The sequence below is a fragment of the Parasteatoda tepidariorum genome, chromosome 5, assembly GCF_982258835.1.
Source record: "Parasteatoda tepidariorum strain Cologne lab strain chromosome 5, Ptep-v5.0, whole genome shotgun sequence".
Lineage (NCBI taxonomy): Eukaryota > Metazoa > Arthropoda > Arachnida > Araneae > Theridiidae > Parasteatoda > Parasteatoda tepidariorum.
The window spans coordinates 76,883,282-76,903,867 of record NC_141759.1 but is presented as its reverse complement, the minus strand read 5'-3'; the positions used below and the strand labels follow the sequence as shown (position 1 = coordinate 76,903,867).

At 32.1% G+C, this 20,586-nt stretch overlaps 1 protein-coding gene across 1 annotated transcript; it reads left to right on the top strand.

The window, feature by feature from the left end:
- Nucleotides 1-1,535: 1,535 nt before the first annotated feature.
- Nucleotides 1,536-16,457, top strand: LOC107445221 (uncharacterized). The gene is made up of 4 exons (XM_016059569.4): nucleotides 1,536-1,925; nucleotides 6,991-7,167; nucleotides 13,025-13,131; nucleotides 14,069-16,457. Exons 2-4 carry the CDS (start codon nucleotides 7,008-7,010, stop codon nucleotides 14,702-14,704), a joined length of 903 nt encoding a protein of 300 aa, XP_015915055.3. The 5' UTR covers nucleotides 1,536-1,925; nucleotides 6,991-7,007; the 3' UTR covers nucleotides 14,705-16,457.
- Nucleotides 16,458-20,586: the final 4,129 nt, after the last annotated feature.

Genomic DNA, 20,586 nt, shown 5'->3' with positions numbered 1-20,586 from the left:
ATTGGAATTTTTGCACGATTTTTAGAATCGGGGCTGAATTTACCCCTTCCACCCACTGAGTCAAAATCTGAGGACCTTTGCATACACGGTTCTGGTGTTATAAGAGACTGAAAGAGAGACACGAATTCTTCATTTTATTATAATAGACAACTCTGATCATCACAACACATAAATAAATAAGTTAAACAAACGGCGTGTTTAAGCTCTAACCAACTGAAGAAAATTATTCTGCCCAATTTTTAAATTACAATTGTAGATTAAAAAAACGACAATAGTATCATTTTGAGATTACCTATGGTTCTTCATAGAGTGATTAAGCACTCGCCTCCGAATGAGATGACCCGAGTTCGAATCTCAGCGGAGTTGATACGAATTCTGCTCGGGGCTCGCACCGACCACATTGCTGACGTAAAGTATCTTCAGTGGTAGACGGGTCGTTGGTTAGAGTCCCCTTACCATCGGGCTAACCGGGGAGTTTCCCTAGTTCTCCTCTCCATGTAATGCAAAAGCGGATTAGTTCCATCAAAACGTCCTCCACGAAGGCTAATTTGCATCAATGCTTGCTCCAGGAGTTCCCTTGTCTTCTGGATTGGGTTAAAAATTCCAAGGCTAGATAGTTGAATCGTTTTAGTCGCAAACTCTGAATTGGGTCAACGCCGGTTGTAAAATAAAATAAAATTGTATCATTTCATTACCACTAGGAAAAAATCCTCCCAGGAAATATAAAAAGTCAGGCATGCATGTATTCATCGTAATACAATAAACTGAATAAAATAGCATATTCTCGTAAATAACACAAATAAATTAAACACACATAATATTAGTTTGTTTAAGTTCTGTCCAACTAAAAAAAGTAATATTTCTACTTACTACTGCAATTACTGAAATATAATTTTATGCAAAAAATAAAGTCAATTCTAACCTTTTCTTAGTACTTAGAAAAAATCATCTTAGGAAAAATTAAAAATTGTTATGTATGTCTTCAATATTGTAAAACAATTATATTAATTAACATATGCGAAAAAATAAGACCAATAAAACAAGCACCCACATAATGGCGTGTTTGAGTTCTGGCCAACTGGAAAAAAAAATTATTTCTGTTCATTATTTTTATTATTGAATTACAATTCAAGACAAAAATCAAGCCAAATGTGACATTTTACTAGCAATTGGGAAAAATTGGTAAATTATCCTATGAGGGAAGAGTAAAAGTTTGCATGCAATAAATAAATTATAAATCATATACACATAAATAACAGAAAAATGATTTTAACATGTGTGCATATATAAGGCTTGCTTCAGAGCTTTGACCATCTAAAAAATATTATTTCTCTCTACTATTGTAATTATTGAATTTCAATTTAACAAAAATAAGGCCAATTGTGTCACTTGGAAAAAGTCATCCTAGGAAAAATTATAAACTGTCATGTATGTTTTCAAAATCGTGCTTTTGCTCAGTTAGTCATCAGTCTGTCATTAAACGTTTTTTTTCTTCTTCCCAGGATAACATACTGCACCTACGCAACAGCATCCCAGAGAGAGGAAGTTGAGAGCTTGTTTGACCACCGCCTCCCCGTTTGGCATGCGTGGTTGCTAGGCAACGCAGGATTATCATTGAGTCTAGTTAACATCGCATCCCTGGGTTTTCCTTCCGAGAGAGTCAAATGTTATCAGATATATTATCCACTGCAGGGAAATGATATCCTTTTCTCATTATTGCACTTGACATCCCGTTGAGCGGAGAGATTTTTATTACTAGGTGCTTTAGTTTCACAAATGAGCTCTCCTGAAAACGGACCGAACAAAAACTGCATTATTGTGCTTGCTAAGGAATAAATAGTTGTAAGTTGCAGAAATAGTCGGGGCTATATTTTTTGGAGTCACACGTGAGAAATTTATCACCTTGCATAAGAATAGGTTTACAGGTATTTATTTATTTATTTTTTCTTTTATGCGCCATTTTCAACTGATGAGAACAGTTTAAATTTAATATTTCAGGGTGGATTTTTCATGAGTGTAAATTGGTGTGTTTAAATATAAATTGAAACTTTATAATTTATAATACATTTTTTTTTTGTTTCTTTGGATATTAGATGTTTATTATTTTGAATATTTGAAAGATGGACTTTGCATTGCGTACCAATATTTATTTAATTTATATTACAATTTGCATTGCAATAAAATATTTAATTTTTAAACTAAATTTTTTTATTATTGTAAGAAACTGAAGCGCTTGTTATTGCACTGTGGCATGCTACAAATACGCACAAAATTTTTTTGCCCTATTTAAGAAAATGAAATTTAAAATTAAAATCCGTGACAAATTTTTTAATCTTAATCAGTTTCTAAAAGCACTACTTACTAATTAATACTGCTTGTTATTGGATTAAAATCGAGAAGACTTATATTACAAAATATTAAAATTTAATCATGAATTTACCAGCTTTTTTTGAAAAGTATTGTTGTATTTGTACAATAAAATACAACTTACAAAATAACTTTAAAAAAAATAATATAATAAAATGAAAAATAAACATTATAGATGTATCTTTTCTATTGCCTTATTTAAAAACATTACCAATTTAAAAATATACACTTACCAAATATTCTTCCGTTTTAATTTACTATATACTAAGTAATAAAATAAAATTATTATCGTAGCAAAAATTTATATACATTTATTCGTATAATATTGAATTGATGCACTCTTGGGTGACTTTGCATGGCTGAATCTATAGTAAATATCACTAAAACCGATACGGCTATGTTGCATCTAAATCAAGGTAAAGGAAGTCATTATGATATCTTCTCAAGATAGAAAATGCATACGGTTCTGGAGACTATGTCTGACAAGAAAATAAAAAGCAGAGAAAATAAAAAGCGTGATTTTTTCTATGATCAAATTTTTATTAACCTATAGTTTTTTTTTCTGTAGGTTTATATTATTATTATTATTTACATAGTTTTATACTCCAAAAATAGTTAAAACTAACAAAAAATATTTTTGTTCATGAAAACGGGCATGGAACAAATTGATATGCAATGGATAAATTCAAGATCTAAGAAGCAAAAAAGAGATTTTAAAAAAATGCAGTGTATTCCAACATCTAATTGGCAAATTCAGAGCAGTGATAAAAGGCATTTTTTTCTTCTTTTATAGCTCTACAGCCCTAAGTGGGCCTAGGCTTCCTAAGTTTGTAATATTCATTTACGCTAATGCATAGCGTCAATTTGTAATGTTCGTAGTAATTAGATCTTTTGTTTTAATATCGCCTAATCATCTCTTTTTGGGGTGCTTCCCTGGGCTTTGAGTTTATTGGTTTTCAATTTAACCCTGCTGGCACGGGTGATTCATAAGAGGATTCGTACAAAATCAAAATGGAAATAAATAAAAAGCTGTCGCTTAAAATGTAGCAATGCTAATTTGAAAGACTTATTTTGCCTTTACTTTAATCATTGTTAGTCTAATCACATATCTAATCAATGTTGGACTTGGACTAAGTGTTGATCCGGAGTGCCTGTCCGCGAAGCACACAACTGACTCCTTCATCTATGATTATGCCCTTGGGCGACTGGAATATGACAGTGAGCAGATAATGGCTAGAGAAATGCAGAAGCGGTAGTTGGCATAAGTCTATATTTACAACAATAATTACTATCTAAATTTGATTCAAGGTTAGTTCAAAGAGTGATTATATAATTTTTGTTTCAAACTAAGTGGTGGTGAATTAAATAAATCTAACCCCGCAAACAAATAAACTACTAAAAGAATTTGTTGGGTTACCAGTTTTATTTTTTTTAATCCAGACTAATAACATTTCTTGCCTGTACGTGTTTGTGACATTTCTAATAAATGATTTCATAAAATTTAATATCCCTATAGACTTATTTATTCTCTTATACAACTAGCTAAAAAACGGATCATTCAAAATTAGAATAAACAATATCCTTTCAACCAGTAGAGTAATGAGGGCCGAAATACAATGCGAAAAAAATCCACTATAATTTGTCACTATAGGTCGATATTCCACCGTAATTCTCCTCAAAAATATTTCCATTTTTTATGAAATATATATTTATTTATTTTTTTTTATTTGTCTAAGTTCAGGTTTCACTTTCATAATAACTGTTTAAAAGGGGGGTAACTATACTATATATAAAAAATACTATACTATATATAAAAATACTTGCCGTGATGGCTCAGTTGATAGAGCGTTTGCTTTCCAATGAGGTGAACCGGGTTCAAACCCAGAGATCGCTGGTTGATACGTATTCTGCATCCGGCTTGCACCTATCACAGTGCTGACGAAAAATATAGTCAGTGGTAGACAGATCATGGGTTAGAGTCCCCTTGCCGTCAGGCTCCCCATTGGATGTTTTCCTCTCCATGTAACGCAAATGCAAGTTAGTTCCATCAAAAAGTCCCCCTCAAAGGTAAATTTCTTCTAATACATGATCCAGAAGTTCCCTTGTCTTCTGGATTGGGTTCAAAATTACAAGACTTTGGAGTTAAACATTAGTAGTCGTAAATCCGAAAATTTGGTCGTCTGTTAAACGGCAGTTGTAAAATATTAAAAAATATAAGCCATCATTTGAGGCTGGGCATTATTGGGACAAATTACTATTTTATGCAAAGCTTGTGTACACTCCCTGAGATCTCACAAATTGTCGTGATTTCCGCAGACATCAAAAGAAATTATTAGTAAAAAACATAATTTAATTGTCGTGCTCGTTAGTATCTGAAATGATTGATTGATATGAATTTTTTGTTGCCTTCAGAATGATTTATTTACTTTTAGAAGTGAAACTTTTTTAAAGTTTATTTAAATTAACATTTGAAAATTAAGCTTTGCTGCTATTTTAAAATTAAACTTTACCACTATTAGCAAAATAAACTAATAAATAAAAGGATAAATTAAATCTATATAATATCTAAGTTAATTCCAAATTCAGAAAAGCTAAGAGAAATTAACACGAACATAACTTAAACTAAACATCTTCGCTGTCTATTGTTGTTGCTGTTGTCGTAGTTCATTAAGGCACTGGGGGCGCGATGATTTTTGTTTTGCAGTGGCGCCATCTATGACCAAGAATTCGACTTCTGCCAAACCCATTCGTTACATCCAATTATGGGGCGAACCCATTCATATATTCATTCATTCATCCACAGATCGTAATTATGACGTGAACCAGAGAACGATTCATCTACAATCCAGCACCCCCCAGAGGAATAATTTGTCATAGGAACATGGATGACTTTGTGACCCAACAGACTTAACATGCACCCGGGGCGTCTTCGGCGAGGTGGATACGAACTCCCGTTCTCACCAACATGAGTCCAGCGCTCTACCATCCAGCCAGGTTATCCCGGTCTTCTCGCTGTCATTTAAATAATATAATTAGCTCTATAAGTTCACAACAAAAGCGTCTTACTAACTAATACACTGCCGTACAATTGAAAAAACAACCTAAGTGCGTTTCGATTGATTCCGAAAAAAGTGGCTAACAACTATTTTCCTCCTATTGCTAATCCTATGAACGCTAAAATAGAATTTCAAAAAAACTGATAAAACAAAATTTTAACCCCCACTACATATAAATAATTACAACAAATATTAGCATAATAGTTTTTACGATATCGAATTCTAACCTGGTCAAAATATAAATACATTTTTGAGTAAGATTGTTTTTCGGAAGTTGTTTTACTAATTCTTGGAAAATTCATCCTCGGAAAGAATGAAAGTTGTTAGATGCAGATATTTCGCATGGCGGTTGGAAGTTTAAGTGGTTTTAATTTCATTTTAATTTAAATAATTAAGTTGGGAAGCTTTTACATCTTGATATATTTCATTTAATTTACAAATGTACTTTAAATGAAAGTAATTAAAAAAAACTTTTCCACTCTTTAAAACCTTTCCCAGTTATACCCTGTTTACGACATTTATCAGAATAATATCGAAAATGTTACAATTAGATATCAGCAAATGACATCAGCGTGTGTAACGATCCTAATTGGGTGTTGAAACGTGGCATTTGTCTATTGCAACTGTTCTTTCCATTCTATTTCGAGGAAAACTAGCCCGTCAAATATGAATTCTCTAAAGTGACACGTTTTATATTCTCTTACAAATAAAGATTTGGGTCCCGCAGTGGACTGATCGATAAGACACGGCTCCTAGCAGATCACCGAAGTTAAGCATCACTGGCTGCGATCAGTGTGCGGGTGGGTGACCACTTGGATCAGTCTGCGTAGAGACCGAGGGTGTGCGGTATTGGTCCTCGTTAAACTGTGCTACCGTAAAGTGCTTGACTTCACGCGCAGGTCGTCGGGCTACCGAAGTGGGGGTGCCATCCCCTCTGCAGAGGATCAAAATTGTGATGGCATGTCTTCGGATCATCCTCAGGGATGTTTTCCAGACCGTCGCCAATAACCCATTGTGCAGCTCTAGTGCGACGTAAATGAACTACAACAACAACAACAAATAAAGATTTGGTAAATTTCTTACTTAACAGAAAGACAGGCACAAAGTTATGCAAAACATAAACAAATTGTGCAATGAAATTGCTAGATACACTAAACAACAATAATCACGTTTATAATAAAATAACATAAACAAATAATAAATCTAGGTTAAATAAAAGATGTAGACAATAAAGAATTATACTTTAACAAATTAATCATGCGATTCGGAGTTGTATTTAATTAAAGTCATGTTCATTAACATTCTAACTTATGCGGAGAAACATAACTGCACGTTAGCCAGCAATATCCGGAATATTTACTCGACATCTTATTTATGAAGAATGAGCCGGAGCTGAGATCATAGGTCAGGTGTCTGTGTATCAATGATCTTCCTCTTCGAACGGCGGCCTGAGACCTACCGTTCGAATGCAAAGAGCTAACTCCTGAAAATACCGTACATCTTCAACCATACAGATTGTAAGTCAATGACCAGTGATTCTATACCAGATTTCTTTTTTTCTTTTTAGTTGCGAGAACAGGAATAATGTGTGATTTAGAGTACAGCGTACGTGTCATGCAAAGAGAAGACATACCGCAGGTTCTGGAAGTGTGGAAAGAAACAAAACTACAGGAAGGTACACAAACACTTTACACTTGGTTTGAAGTAGACCCAGAAGCATTTTACATTGCGGTCACAGAATCAGGTAATAACATTTGAAAAATTACACAACATAATTAATTTCGAATTACAGTTACATTTGGCAAATAAGCAATATAGCAAATTACACTATATCAGTTATAGTATTTGCTAAATAATGTGAGAAAAAAAATTATGTTTTCATAGCTGCAGGTTTGTTGCATATAAGGATTTTCTTTTCTTTAGTTTAAATTGTGGTAGCAATTAACTTTAACGAAAGAAAGAATTCTGAATTTTTATGGAATAAAATACATTATTTTTAGACACTCATCGGTCATACTGACCATGCATTGGCTATTGCTTTTCCAAGCCGTCGCGAAATTGAACACCGACCTCAATAAACGATCACGATATTTCGCGCATCGATATTTTTATACGTATTTTTATCAACAAAAAAACATGCGCACCTTCGATATTTGTTTTTTAATATTTTACTGCATTGAGTCGTGATGGCTCAGGGGATAGAGCATTCGCCTTCCAATGAGGTAAACCGGGTTCGAATTCCAGTGATGGCTGGTCGATACGAATCCGCATCCGGCTTGCACCGACCACAGTGCTGACGTGAAATGTCCTCAGTGGTAGACAGATCATGGGTTAGAGTTTCTTTGCTGTCAGGTAACCGTGGGATATTCTCGTGGTCTTCCTCTCCATGTAACGCAAATGCGGGTTAGTTCCATCCAAAGGTTTTTCACGAAGGCAAATTTCTCCCAATACTTTATCCAGACGTTCCCTGGTCTTCTAAATTGGGTTCAAAATTACAAGGCTACGGAGTTGAACATTAGTAGTCGCAAACCCAAAAAATTGGGTCTACTTTTCAACGATGGTTATAAAATGAAATATATTTTACTGCATGTGAAAAAAAAAGATTATATGTTTTCCGAGAAATTCGAGGACATTTGAGTACCAGATTAATATTTGCTGACATTTTCTGTCCTCAAAGAATTTGAAGTTTTCGAAGACAATCACTGAAATTTGAGGACTGTTCTCAAGATTTCACGAAGTCAGGTCACGTTATTTTAACGTATTTTTTTACGAAATGATGCCATTTTTATAAATGAATATAAATGTTTTACGATGGAATTGGCTAATATCTAATCAGTCCCAGAACTTCTGTTGAAGCTAATTTCTTGAAAAAATTGTCAAGTCGCAACAACTGCTACTACAGTTTGGAACTGATTTGTTTTTCAAAATGTTGTCTGGAAAATATTGTTCCCTTATGAAAATTCAAAATTTTTGTATATTTTTCTGAGTGCAAACTATGCATAGTTGGAGAAACTTTTTAAACATTAAAAAAAATTAATTAGCAAAATTTTTCATTTTCTCAAAACTTAAAATTTTAATTTTATATTTGGTAAGAACGGGCCCTAAAATTATAAATTTATTGCCAAGTTTAAAAATTTGCGTAATATTTTTCACAAATGGCTAAATTTGAACTTCAACTGATATAATTTTCAAGTCTCCTAATTTCCTTATTTTTCAAGTCAAGCATGCAGATCTACTACAAATTGTAACGCATAAATTTCAGAATAAATTTTTTTTCTAGATCTATAAAATGGTTACCTTTGTTTTAAACCAAAATCTTGAAAAAAATTTTAAGAAATAATTAAATAGATCTAAATACATTGTTTAATATCGAATTTTTAAAAAAAAATTCGAAATTTTCTGATAATGTTTTAAATGAAACTAATGTTCTAAATGAAATAAATGTTCGAAATGAAACTAAAAATAATAACAAATTTAAACTTTGATCTTAGCTTTCTGTTCAAAATGTCGTTTACATTATACTAAGTATACATTCAACATTTCAAAGAATTCTGCGAATAACTTTTTTTCCTAATGTGTGTAAGCTAAAAACTGACAACAAAAAATTTATAATTTTAAAATTACTTTCTGACAATGAATCTTATTTGTTCTAAAACTATAATTTATTTAAGTAAATGAGGGATCAAATTTTGAAACAAAACAAAAAACATTTTTGTTACTTTTTCGTGCATTTACTTACCTAAATTTACATACGAAAAAACAATCGTAAATTCATTTCTGCAAATCGGAGATAATAATTCTAAAGGATTTTGGAAAGGTAATGAACTAGAGTTTAAATATGGATGGTTAAAAAAAAAATCCTAATTTTCGTCAAAATAGCTGATTTTTATCCAATCGGATGCCTTAAAGATTGTCAAAATCGAACGTATTAATCAAAATTGTAACAAGCATACAGCAGTTTCAAAAATAGAATATTATTATCTAAAAAAATGCTATATCTCATAAGATAACAGAGCCGTTGAAGAGCAGCCTTCGCACTTACCGTAATTTCTGTCAGCGACGTAATAATATTCTTTAAACGAAAAATAATGACCTAATAAATAACTTAAGAACAATAAGCTTTAGTTGTCATTGCAATTAAAACTACCAATTTGTGAAGTGACAACAGCATTATTATATAGCTTAAGGACACCGTAAATGCGTCTCGTTATTATTTGCTGAGAATTATGTCTCATTTTTGTCCAACGGAAACGTTTAAACAAACCGGAAATGTCATTTTTTACGTAATTACATTGTGTTTATTTACTAAGTTATGATGTTATGAATGACTGAAATGCCCCGGATGTTCTATTTTAAGGAATAATGAAAACCAATTTATGTCACTGTAGATTTCTCAGTGATTTTAAAACAGTAGATCTCCTGTACTGTAAAAAAAATTCAACATAATCTAGGGGGCACCAATACTGCACCCGAAATTGCTTTCGTAGTTCCTTTCAGTTTGTTTATTTTGTCTGCTATTATTTTTTCAAATTTTTTTTATAACCGCTGTTGAACAGCCGATCCAATTTTATGGGTTTACGACTACTAATGTTCGACATCCGTAGCCTTGTAATTTTGAACCCAATCCAGAAGACAAGGGAACTCCTGGATCAAATATTGGGAGAAATTTGCCTTCGTGGAGGACTTTTAGATGGAGCTAACCCGCATTTGCGTTCCATGGAGAGGAAGAACACGAGAACCTCCCACGGTTAGCTTGACGGCAAGGGGACTCTAACCCATGATCCGTCTACTACTGAGGATATTTCCCGACCCTGTGGTCGGGGCTAGCCGGATGCGGAATTTGTATCGACTGGGATTCAAACCCGGTTCGCAGAATAGGGAAGCGAACGCTCTATCCCCTGAACCATCGCGGCTTTGTCTGTTATTTGGAGAGAATGACAGGGTTCACCTGGTACTCAAAAAATTTGATATTGGTTATGAAAAGAAGACAAATCTTCATCGGTTGAGACCAGCACTATATGGCATTTTGAAAAGAAAATATTTCTATACTAAGTACTTCCAGACAATAACTTTTCAAATTTACACTCATTTGCAGTTATTTAAATCCATGAGAAACAGTTATACACCATTGAAATTTCTTTCATTTTAAAAATAAATTATTGGTTGATATTTGATTATGACTGATTTTTTTTTCTAACTACTTTTTTGGATTTTATATTTTAGTATCTGCGTCAAAGGATTAAAACTAGAATGAAGTTATAACTTCCTCAACTCATTTTGGTCGATCAAAATTTTGCAAGTGCAAATATGACAAGATTTCTAAAAGCTTCAAATACCAACAACTATCAAACTGTACTAAAAAAGCTGTCAAACCGTACCAATAATTTTGTCGTGTAAAACTATCAGAACATTTGCTATTAAAAGAAAATTAGTTTTCATGGAGTTAGTGTAAAAAATTTTCAATATCCATAATTTTGCTCATCCGCAATACATATGATTGAAGATAGGTGTTATTCTAAACATAACTACAAGCATATCTGATTCTTGAAGCAAAAGTTATTTTCAAACCTGTAATTTTCTGGAGTTGCAGTTATGTCTGACAAATCACTCTTAAAATTCTGAGTGGTTATTAATAATTTGAAGAGTGCTATTGTGATTCTTTATGCTAGCAATTTCTCTTAAAATTGGTATAATTTAGTTTGCCTCAATATAAATATATTCCTCAATTTTTTATAACTTAGTCATGGAATTCTCCAAAAACTAATTAAGTTATAAAAGCAATTTTTTCACTACTCCTTGTCCTAATGTTGTAGGGGAAAAAAGAAATGATGGTAGCAAGGTAGCTGGAATGTTGTCACTTTAGCTACAAATTTGAGATGGAAAAGTTTGAGTCACTTCATATTAACGAATACACATCGTTTGCAGACAATATCATCACGAGAGCCTTAGTGGCTGAGGAGATAGAGCTCTCGCCTACCAATGAGTTAACACGTGTTCGAATCCAATCGATGTCTGGTCGAAACGAATTCCGCACCCGGCTCTCCCCGACCACAGTGCTGACGTAAAATGTCCTCAATGGTAGACGGATTATGGGTTAGAGTCACCTGCTGTCAGGCAAACCGTGGGAGGTTTTCGTGGTTTTTTCTCTATGTAACACAAATGCGGGTTAGTTCCATCAAAAAAGTCCTCGAAGGCAAATTTATCCCAATACTTGATACAGGAATTCCCTTGTCTTCTGGATTGGGTTCAAAATTACAAGGCTCCGGAGTTGAACATAAGCAGTCGTAAACCCCAAAAATAAAATAAAACTTACTCCTGGAAAAAATCGCTTCCTCGCACAATGAATAAAACTTATTAAAGATAAAATAAAGAAATATATCTCACTTTATGTGTTACAAGAAGAGATTATCAATTGTTGCTTTTGAAGGACAAAATAGCCTTTATAATGAATAAGTTGAAGTGCATCTCCAACACAATACAAAAGCGGTAATTTCAACTCTCCAGCATGACCATAAATCTTTTCATTTTTTGCCACTTTACGAGATGTTCTAAAGAGGAACTTCATGAGAGAATTTAAAACAATGTATGTCTTTTAAGAAACAATATAAGAATAACGCAAGACAGAATATTCATACATGTACTCTTTGACTCTTTTCACAAGTGGTGGTAAAGTCAGATTACGAAAATCAAATGTACACAAAATATCGTTTGATTTTCCTGCATTTATGTCGATGTTAAATTAATTTGCGTGAAGTGATATTAAAATAAACTTCTAAGTTCAATTAATAAATGAAAAAATGAAATGGAAAAGTGCAAGCTCGCTTTAAATATAAAAACCAATATCGCTTTAAATATTTAAAAAAAATTCTTTTGGAAAATCCAGGAGAATTATCAGGTAGAAATATTATTACACAAAATATAAGCTAATTTAATTCGAGTGTTCGTAAAATTTCTATTACTTTTATTTGATTAATTGTCGTTTAATAAATTTGAGAGTGCTTCGTAATGCCCACTCTTAACTTATATTTTTAGAATCGCCATCAACAATAAAGTAAATATGCATTGTAGGGTAGCAAAATAGTATTTAAGCGAAGAAAAAAACAAAACCAATTTAAAAATATAACGAATCACCACTGAAGATAAAAGGACTAAAAACATCAGAACTCGTTTGATTGCCGTCGAAAACTAAGATTTGAACATTGATTTTTTTTAAACAACTTCAATTTTATCAGGTAATCAAAACTGAAGTGTTTTTTAATTCATGTTTCCTCACAAGTGATTCTATAGCGTTTCTGTTTCCTCATCGAGTGAAAATTATGTGCTTCTCTTTTCAAATTCATTTTTGAAAAGCATTCAGAAAAACATGCCTCAAAGTTGATCATTACGGAACAGTCTATATTTTATCACACATACTTTTGACGTAACACTGATGAACCATTCTTCTCTGACGTTGCGTAAATTTAACTCTTCAGTAATGCAGAAAGTATTAACGGAATTCCAAATTATTATACGGTTATATTAAATGTATGTTGTTTTGAGCAATTTGTTACATTTTGCATCTGTCATGCATGTCATTTAATTTGATATCATCACTTTTTCAGGAGAAGTGATCGGTGTGTGCTCCGGTCTCATTCATCATGAAGACTTGGCATTTGTGGGTATCTATGCTGTTCGGGAGAAATACCGTGGGAAAGGAGTAGGATATAAGGTAATAAATGCTATGAAATCTCTGTTAATCCTTTAACGATCGGATAATTTTAAAGAAAACGGTCGTAAAAGTGCCATTTTGTCAAATACACGTATTTGATTAGTGCTGACATCTAGTTTAAAATAAGTAAACTATCTACAGTTATCTTCAAAATATCCTGGTACTGCCATCTAGTGCTCAAAAAGAGAAATAAAATGTTTTCCGGGCAAAAGAAATGAATTAATTTTATTCTTATTGGCGCGTTACTACTGAACACTCCATCCCGAAAATTTCACGGGAGAGAGAAGGAAGGGGTTAAGTAATTAATACACGATTACTTCTACTGCATAAAATAACACCATATAATCATATGTAATATGATTGTATATCATAGCACATGTGTGACAGACAAGAAACATAAAAGATTTGTCGCTTTGTTCACGACTTAAATTTGTTATTTTTTAACCATATTTTTTTCCTCCTTTGAAAGTCTAATGATAAACAGAGTATCCCGCTATCTAATCAACCTAATTTATATACATATATACTTGAATATAATGTATATAATTGTGCGTACAATATGAATTATATAAAGTGCGTAATATTGTATATATTAAGTAATATTTTTATAAATTTCTACGATGCATTCTTTTATAGAACTATGTTCAATGTAATTTTGATTTCCATATAGTTTCCTAACTTAAAAGTTTTTACTCTACTTGTAAATCAAGACAGAAACCAAACTACTTCCTTCTCCTATGACTCCCCACACGCTAATTGTGAAAGTATGTAAAGTATTACCATAGGTAGAGAGTTCTGCTCTATGCCACCCGTAGCCCATTTCGATCGCCATTATCAAAATAGATTAAAAAAATTTGTTCTTCTTTTAGACCATCATATGTCTCAATTTTAATGAAGATAAAAAAGCTAATTTGTTCTTTTTTTTTCTTTTTTGTAGGTGTGGAGTGCATGCATGGACCACATTGGATCTATGGATGTCTGCATAAATGCTGTTCCTGATAAATTCGAACTATACCGTGACAAAGGAGGCTTTCCTGTGGTGGAAACAGAATGGAAATGCGTGGTAAATGAAACTCAATTTAATGTAGCTTTCAACCCAGAAGCCTTATCCGATATCATCCCAGAAGGCGTTGAGATTCTACCTTTCCAAGATTCCTTTTTGCCATCCATGCTAGAGTATGATTATTCTTTAATGGGCTACAAAAGAGACATCGCGGTTGAACTCAACTGTAAGGAGAAGGACAGTCAAACTGTCGTAGCAATGAAAGATGGCGCTTGCATCGGATGGGGAACAATCAAATTAACTTGTCTTAATTTGGGACTGGTTGGACCTTTGTATGCTGATGACGCAGATGTGGCCGAGGTGATTCTCAGGCGACTCATCATCGAGTATCCACGCAACGAAGGTTTTTCGATGATGACCATTTCAAGTAATGTGGCTGCGAGTGCGATGTTGAGAAAAATCGGCTGCCAGGCATTGGAAGAATGTCCTCGACTCTATAGGAAACATAAACTGAAAGTAGACGTAAATAAAGTGTTCGCTCACTTTAATTGTAACTTTTCACCATTTTAAAAAGCCATCTTGGGAATATCTATGAGCATATCTATTTTTTGAAAAAGCTTTTGTTCTAAGTAGTAGTTATTTTGTATATTTTTGTTAAGTAACAACAGAGTTTATAAATATACAAAATTACTGGGAGTAAAGAAAGTTTTAAAAGGCTAAAGGTTAAAAAGTAAACGGTTAATCTATCATTTGAAACAAGAAGAGCGATATTTTGCAAAGAGTTTTGTCTAACATTAACCGTAACACTAACCTCACTTTCAACCCTCTTCGTGACAGCAATTTGTAGGTAAATATTCGCGCATGCGCAGTAATTCTGAAATAGTGGCAGAGTTAAGGAAAACCATAACGCTATGTAAAATCTCTCTAACTAGTGGGCTGCGCCCCCTGCTCAAGAACGCTCGCCAACTCCCGAAAATTGCTACGCAATCTTATATGGTTTGCTTCGCAAACCAAGCTCGCTTCGCTCGCTACTAACTTAGGTACATAGCAAATGCACAAAATTCTAAAAATTCAAAACAATCATTCAAATCCATATAAAAACTTTTTTTAAAAAAAAATTGCATCTTTTTAGTCATTAAAATAAATTTGAATTCAAATAAATGACATGTAATTTGTTAAACCTATTAGAAATGTGCTATAGTATAATTCGTGATATAAATCAAAAATCGTCAAATAAATTCGTAATATATAAATTCGTGAAAAAAAGCGCTTTCGACAAAATACTAAAATAGAGATCTATCGGCAAAGGCTGTCTGCCTTTGCCGGCACTTCTGCCTATCTTAATAATACGAGATTGTCGCAGCTGATGCTCTCTGGTTATTTCAGTTTCCGTTTTTAAAAGCACTATATGTTGAGCCACCTCAGCTAGATTTGGCATGTGACATTTTTAGCGGCAATCATTGGTCGATTTTCGAGCGTTGCCATTCGGGAGTTGTAATGAGGCTTTTTTTGTCGCCGTGTAAGAGAAATAGTAACGTAAACAAAACAAAGCAAACATTGCCACCGGCGGAAAAGAAATACAGCCAAAATTTGGGAGCCACGTAAGAGAATTGTATATATTAAATGTTTCAAAGTAACTCTCAAAATTAGAGTTACCGAAAATCGGAAGTCCAAAAATAAAATAATGAAAATATAAATAGAAATTTATAAAAACCTGAAAGAATGAGAAAATTATGTGAGGGATATGTTGTTTTTACATTCTTTTACTTTTTCTAGTAATTGATTAAATGTAATAAAGAAATTTTAGAATGCTCTTTCTTCAAAGGCTATATAAAGAGTTATGCTAATAGGAATTGTTCTTTGATAAGCTTTTCGACTTATAATTTTTTTGTACTAAAGTGAGTAAACAGGGTCTAAAACATATTTATATGTGAAAATTTTTTATAAAATGCAAACTGTAATATTTTTCAAACATTAATTACCTTTAGTGCTTGACTATTGAATAGAGATTAAAAAATATTCCAGACGCAGTGCTAATAAAAATGTTTATAGAATCTTATGCTTCTAACTTGCTAAGTATTGTTACCTTCTATCCTATTATTTAACAATATTGATATTATAAGCTAAATTTTTTTTTAAATAATAAAACTATGATTTATTGTACCTCGTTGTGTGTTGTTGAAAATATCAATGATGATAGTTATCTTTGATATGTACAATATTTATAAATGTTTTGATACAAAAAAAAATTTATTATAAATGTTCACGGAAACTATTGTTGCTAATTTACTTGTTGAAAAATAAAACTAATAATGCTGAAAAATTTTATATTTGTTTATTTACATTTAAATTAGTTTAAGGAGAAAAGATCATAATTTCTGTGATTACTATTACAATACTTCTCAAAAAGAGGGAACATTTATATTAACTTTAGCTTAATTCAGAATTCTATTGTCAGTACTTTTAAAAGTTTGAAAACTTCTAAAAAACATTTTCAACACTTAGTCCAGGCAGAAAACTAAATTGATTAATAAATTTCAAATTCTTTGAATTAAAAAAATTTTATATTTTAGAATCTACAACTGATTCAAAAATTTAAAAAAAATCAAGACAATAATGAAATAGGACGATAGTTATTAAAGAGTTTGGTATCACCAAATTTATGCATTGGAATAAAGTTCAAAAGTTTGAACCAGGCAGAAAAAATTCCTTTATTCAAAGAAAGATTTATGACGCTTTCTAAAATGTGACTATGATGTTTAAAAACCAGTTTCTAGTATTTTTATTTTAGCAGATATATCATCATAGTCAAGTGATTCATTATCATTAATCTTAAAGATGATTTTCTTAAATTCCTAAATATCAGTCTCGTGAAATTAAACAGAATCGATAAAATAAGAAAAGTTTAAAATTGTCAATGTAAGTACATTTATTTTTCAATCCAACTGAAATGAAATATTAATTAACGCTATTTTCAATATGCACGTAACAAAAGTTTGTGGGTGCTCAATTCCTAAGTGAGTTAAATCATATAAAAAATTCCATTGCTTTTTCACAATACATTCAGAAAATTTCTTAATGAATTAATTTGATTTAGCAAATTTAATAGTTTCTTTAAGTAGTCTTAGTATTTTTTAATTTTGTTTGATTACGTTATCGATAGGAAATCTTTTGCGTTTTCAATATAATTTTTATTTTGTTGTAATCAAATTTAATTTTTCTTCATTTGTCCAGTTTTTAGTTTAAGTTTCAATTTTTTAATACTACAATTAGATTTAAAGCTATTAACAATGGTATGAGTTTAAAACAAGAAATTTTCACACAAATTATCAAATCTTAACAAAATCAGATTTGAATGAATAAGTAAATAGAAATTGCATGCAGCATCATTACCAATTTCAGAAATAAATAAAAAATTATTATGCTTGATACATTATTACTGATGACAATATACAAATAACAGAAAAATAATCAGCAATGCCAATTTCGAAAACAGCTGGATAAATAAGGATGTCATGTATGTTTCAGATGATAGGTGTCTTGGGATATTCATCCACTTTTAGATGCACCTGGATAATTTTTTTTAAAAATTTTTTCCGTACATGAGCTACATAAAGCAACTACTTCAATTACTCTTATCTGGCGCAGTTTTTATTATTATTATTTTTAATTTTAAAGCAATAATTTCGTTATTAGTTTAAAATTGATTCAAACGCTTTGTTTAATTTTTTTTTAATATTTAAGCTATAGCAAAAGTGGCACTAGACCTAGTATATATTTCGGACATTAACCAAAGGTCTAGTCATTCTAGGTCTGGTTAAGTACCATTGCCCGGTATACATTTGCCCGGTATATCCTACACTGATGTTTTTTTAAAGTCAAGTGCCATTGCCCGGTATACATTTGCCCTGTATACCCTACACTGATGTTTTTTTAAGGTTCAGTGTCACTGCCCGGTATACCCTACACTGATATTTTTTTAAGAACAAGTGCCACTGCCCGTAATACATTTTCCCGGTATACCCTACACTGATGTGTTTTTAAGGTCAAGTGCCACTGCCCGGTATACATTTGCCCGATACTCCAAACACTGATGTTTGTTCTAATCTATCGTCAGTAAGTATTAAAATATCGAATAAATGTAATTATATCCACGAATAAATTAATATCATATCGGGTGTAATAAATATTTCGGACATTCACCAAAGCGACTACCAACAAAGCGAAAGTCAACAACCACCGATTTCGGTCATCCACAGTAACATGCACATCATTTACATAATAACCTCATCAGGACGATTATTTCATACTTTGCCTAAATAGCATCCGGCATTTCAAAAAATAAAAATAATTGGTTTTGTTGGAGATGATTTCGTAAGGCGATAAAGAATCATGCAAGGAAGATATTAACCTCGAAGGAAAAGTGGATGAATACCCCAAGGAACCCTGATGATATGATCAATGCACGACTTAGAATTGCGATGAGTTACTTGGTTTATGACTGACAAGAATCCCTCTGATTCCCAATTCTTAACTTTATTGTCTTATGCTCTTAAGTCTTAACTCTTAACTTTTACTCTTAAGTCTACATTTTTACGTGATGTTGGTATTTTTAACAATATTTGAATGCTTTTAAGCATCTACAATTTTATTCAGTTGTTTTTCTTTAATTTTGAAACACGACCTTTCAAATATGAACAAAAATATTTTCTTAACTTGGAACCGCATCGTAGTGAATAGAGGAAGAATGTTAACTAAAATGACTGTAGACTAGGTTGTTTGGTACTCAAGGAGTTAGCCTGATATCAGGAAGATCCCGGATACGAATCCCACCTCGCACAAATGCAATTTATCTCGCCGTTGTATATGTTCTTGTGTCATTAGGGTGACGTTAATTCACTGATTCACTGGTTTGGTATCCATAAAAAGTGACAACCCAAACTTTAAAAGAAAAAGACTAACGATTTCCTTACTTTTGAGCAAATCCATTGAAGAATGGAGATAGTTATTTCGTCACTTTGACAAAATATTCGCTCAGATCATAATCCAGGAAATAGTTTCGCCCAAAATGCGAAGAGTTTCGTAAGATTCGTGTATTAATTTTTTACGATATTTAAATTGAATTTTTGATGCAATTTCATTCCCATATTCTTTCCGCAAATACTACTAACTAACACTGAAGAAATTCTTTAAGTGTTGAATATGATATAATGTATTTTCATATGATGTAATATATTTGATATGATGTTTTCATATGATATAATATATTTCATTTTGCCTAACAATTCTTAAGCCTATCGCTTATCTTGCCTTTAAACTTTGAATGTTTCAAGTGTTTTTGACATCAATAATAGCTTTTACTACATCATATGAAATATTGAAATTAGTTTTTTAAAAAACTTTCATACGTAAATGTAAATAAACATTTTATTCATATAAACAAACATTCATATTCATATGTAAATCAAACATTTATTCGCAATTAATATTGAATAAAAATAAAAAGAATTTATGTATGCAAAACTTATAAGGACAGTGCCCACTTATTGTTTTCAAAGAAAAAATATTTACCATAGAAATAACACAAATATCGACAACGCAATATCGATCAGCCGTGTTAAAAACAAGAATGAAAGTGGCCCAGTAAATGATTTTTTTTACAGGGAAAAGAGTGAGCTGTTTTTACAACAAATTTGTCAGAAACAATTTTTCTTGAATCATCATGGAACCACCTTTTTAAAAATCGTATTGCAAAAAAAGTTTTAGTGAACATTTCTGAACTAGAAATTCATTACAAATGATAAATTAAATTAGTCTCTCTCTTCATTAATTTTGCATCCTAACTAAATAAATTTAGTTGAAGAATTAAAACATTAAAAGATATTTTATTAAAATTATAATTATACAGAATTAGAAATTTTTAGGTAAAAAAAGTTAGATAGCAATTTATTTAATTGATATTTGACCATATTCGATCAAAACAATCAAATGAGATATGGGTCCTGTCTGATAGCAGAAGTGCAATACAGCACTTGGTCAATTTGCAAAGCGTGAGAGATTGTATTGGAGTGTCAATACTCAAAAAGTCAAAACGGCTTTCCATTTCGCATTAGATTCATCTGCAGTGGATCCTTTCCCACGTCGATTTCAAAGGTAACGATATTGCGGACACTTTGGCTAAAGCTGGTGCTTGCGAGTCCTCTGTGCCGTTGGCACCCCTCACCTTCTTGGAAATCTTCTCAAAAATAAAACACAAAAACAAGATCACTTGGAGTGTCCCCCCAAAGCACCCATGGTATCAGTGTTCTCGAAATGGAGCCTCCCTGGCCCAAGGTTTTAATAGACAGGAACAAACTATTCTTGCCCGCCTTCGAAGTGGTCACCTTAAATCAATGAAATTTTCGGAAGGATTCAAGAACTTTGAAATTTGTACCAACTGTTCTTCAGAGCAG

Bases quoted from the DNA above. Each gene is read 5' to 3' on its own strand.
- LOC107445221 (XM_016059569.4), top strand. From the start codon at position 7,008: ATGTGTGATTTAGAGTACAGCGTACGTGTCATGCAAAGAGAAGACATA. The intron at 7,168-13,024 runs GTAATAACATTT...TCACTTTTTCAG, and splicing joins CATTGCGGTCACAGAATCAG to GAGAAGTGATCGGTGTGTGC. The intron at 13,132-14,068 runs GTAATAAATGCT...TCTTTTTTGTAG, and splicing joins GGAAAGGAGTAGGATATAAG to GTGTGGAGTGCATGCATGGA.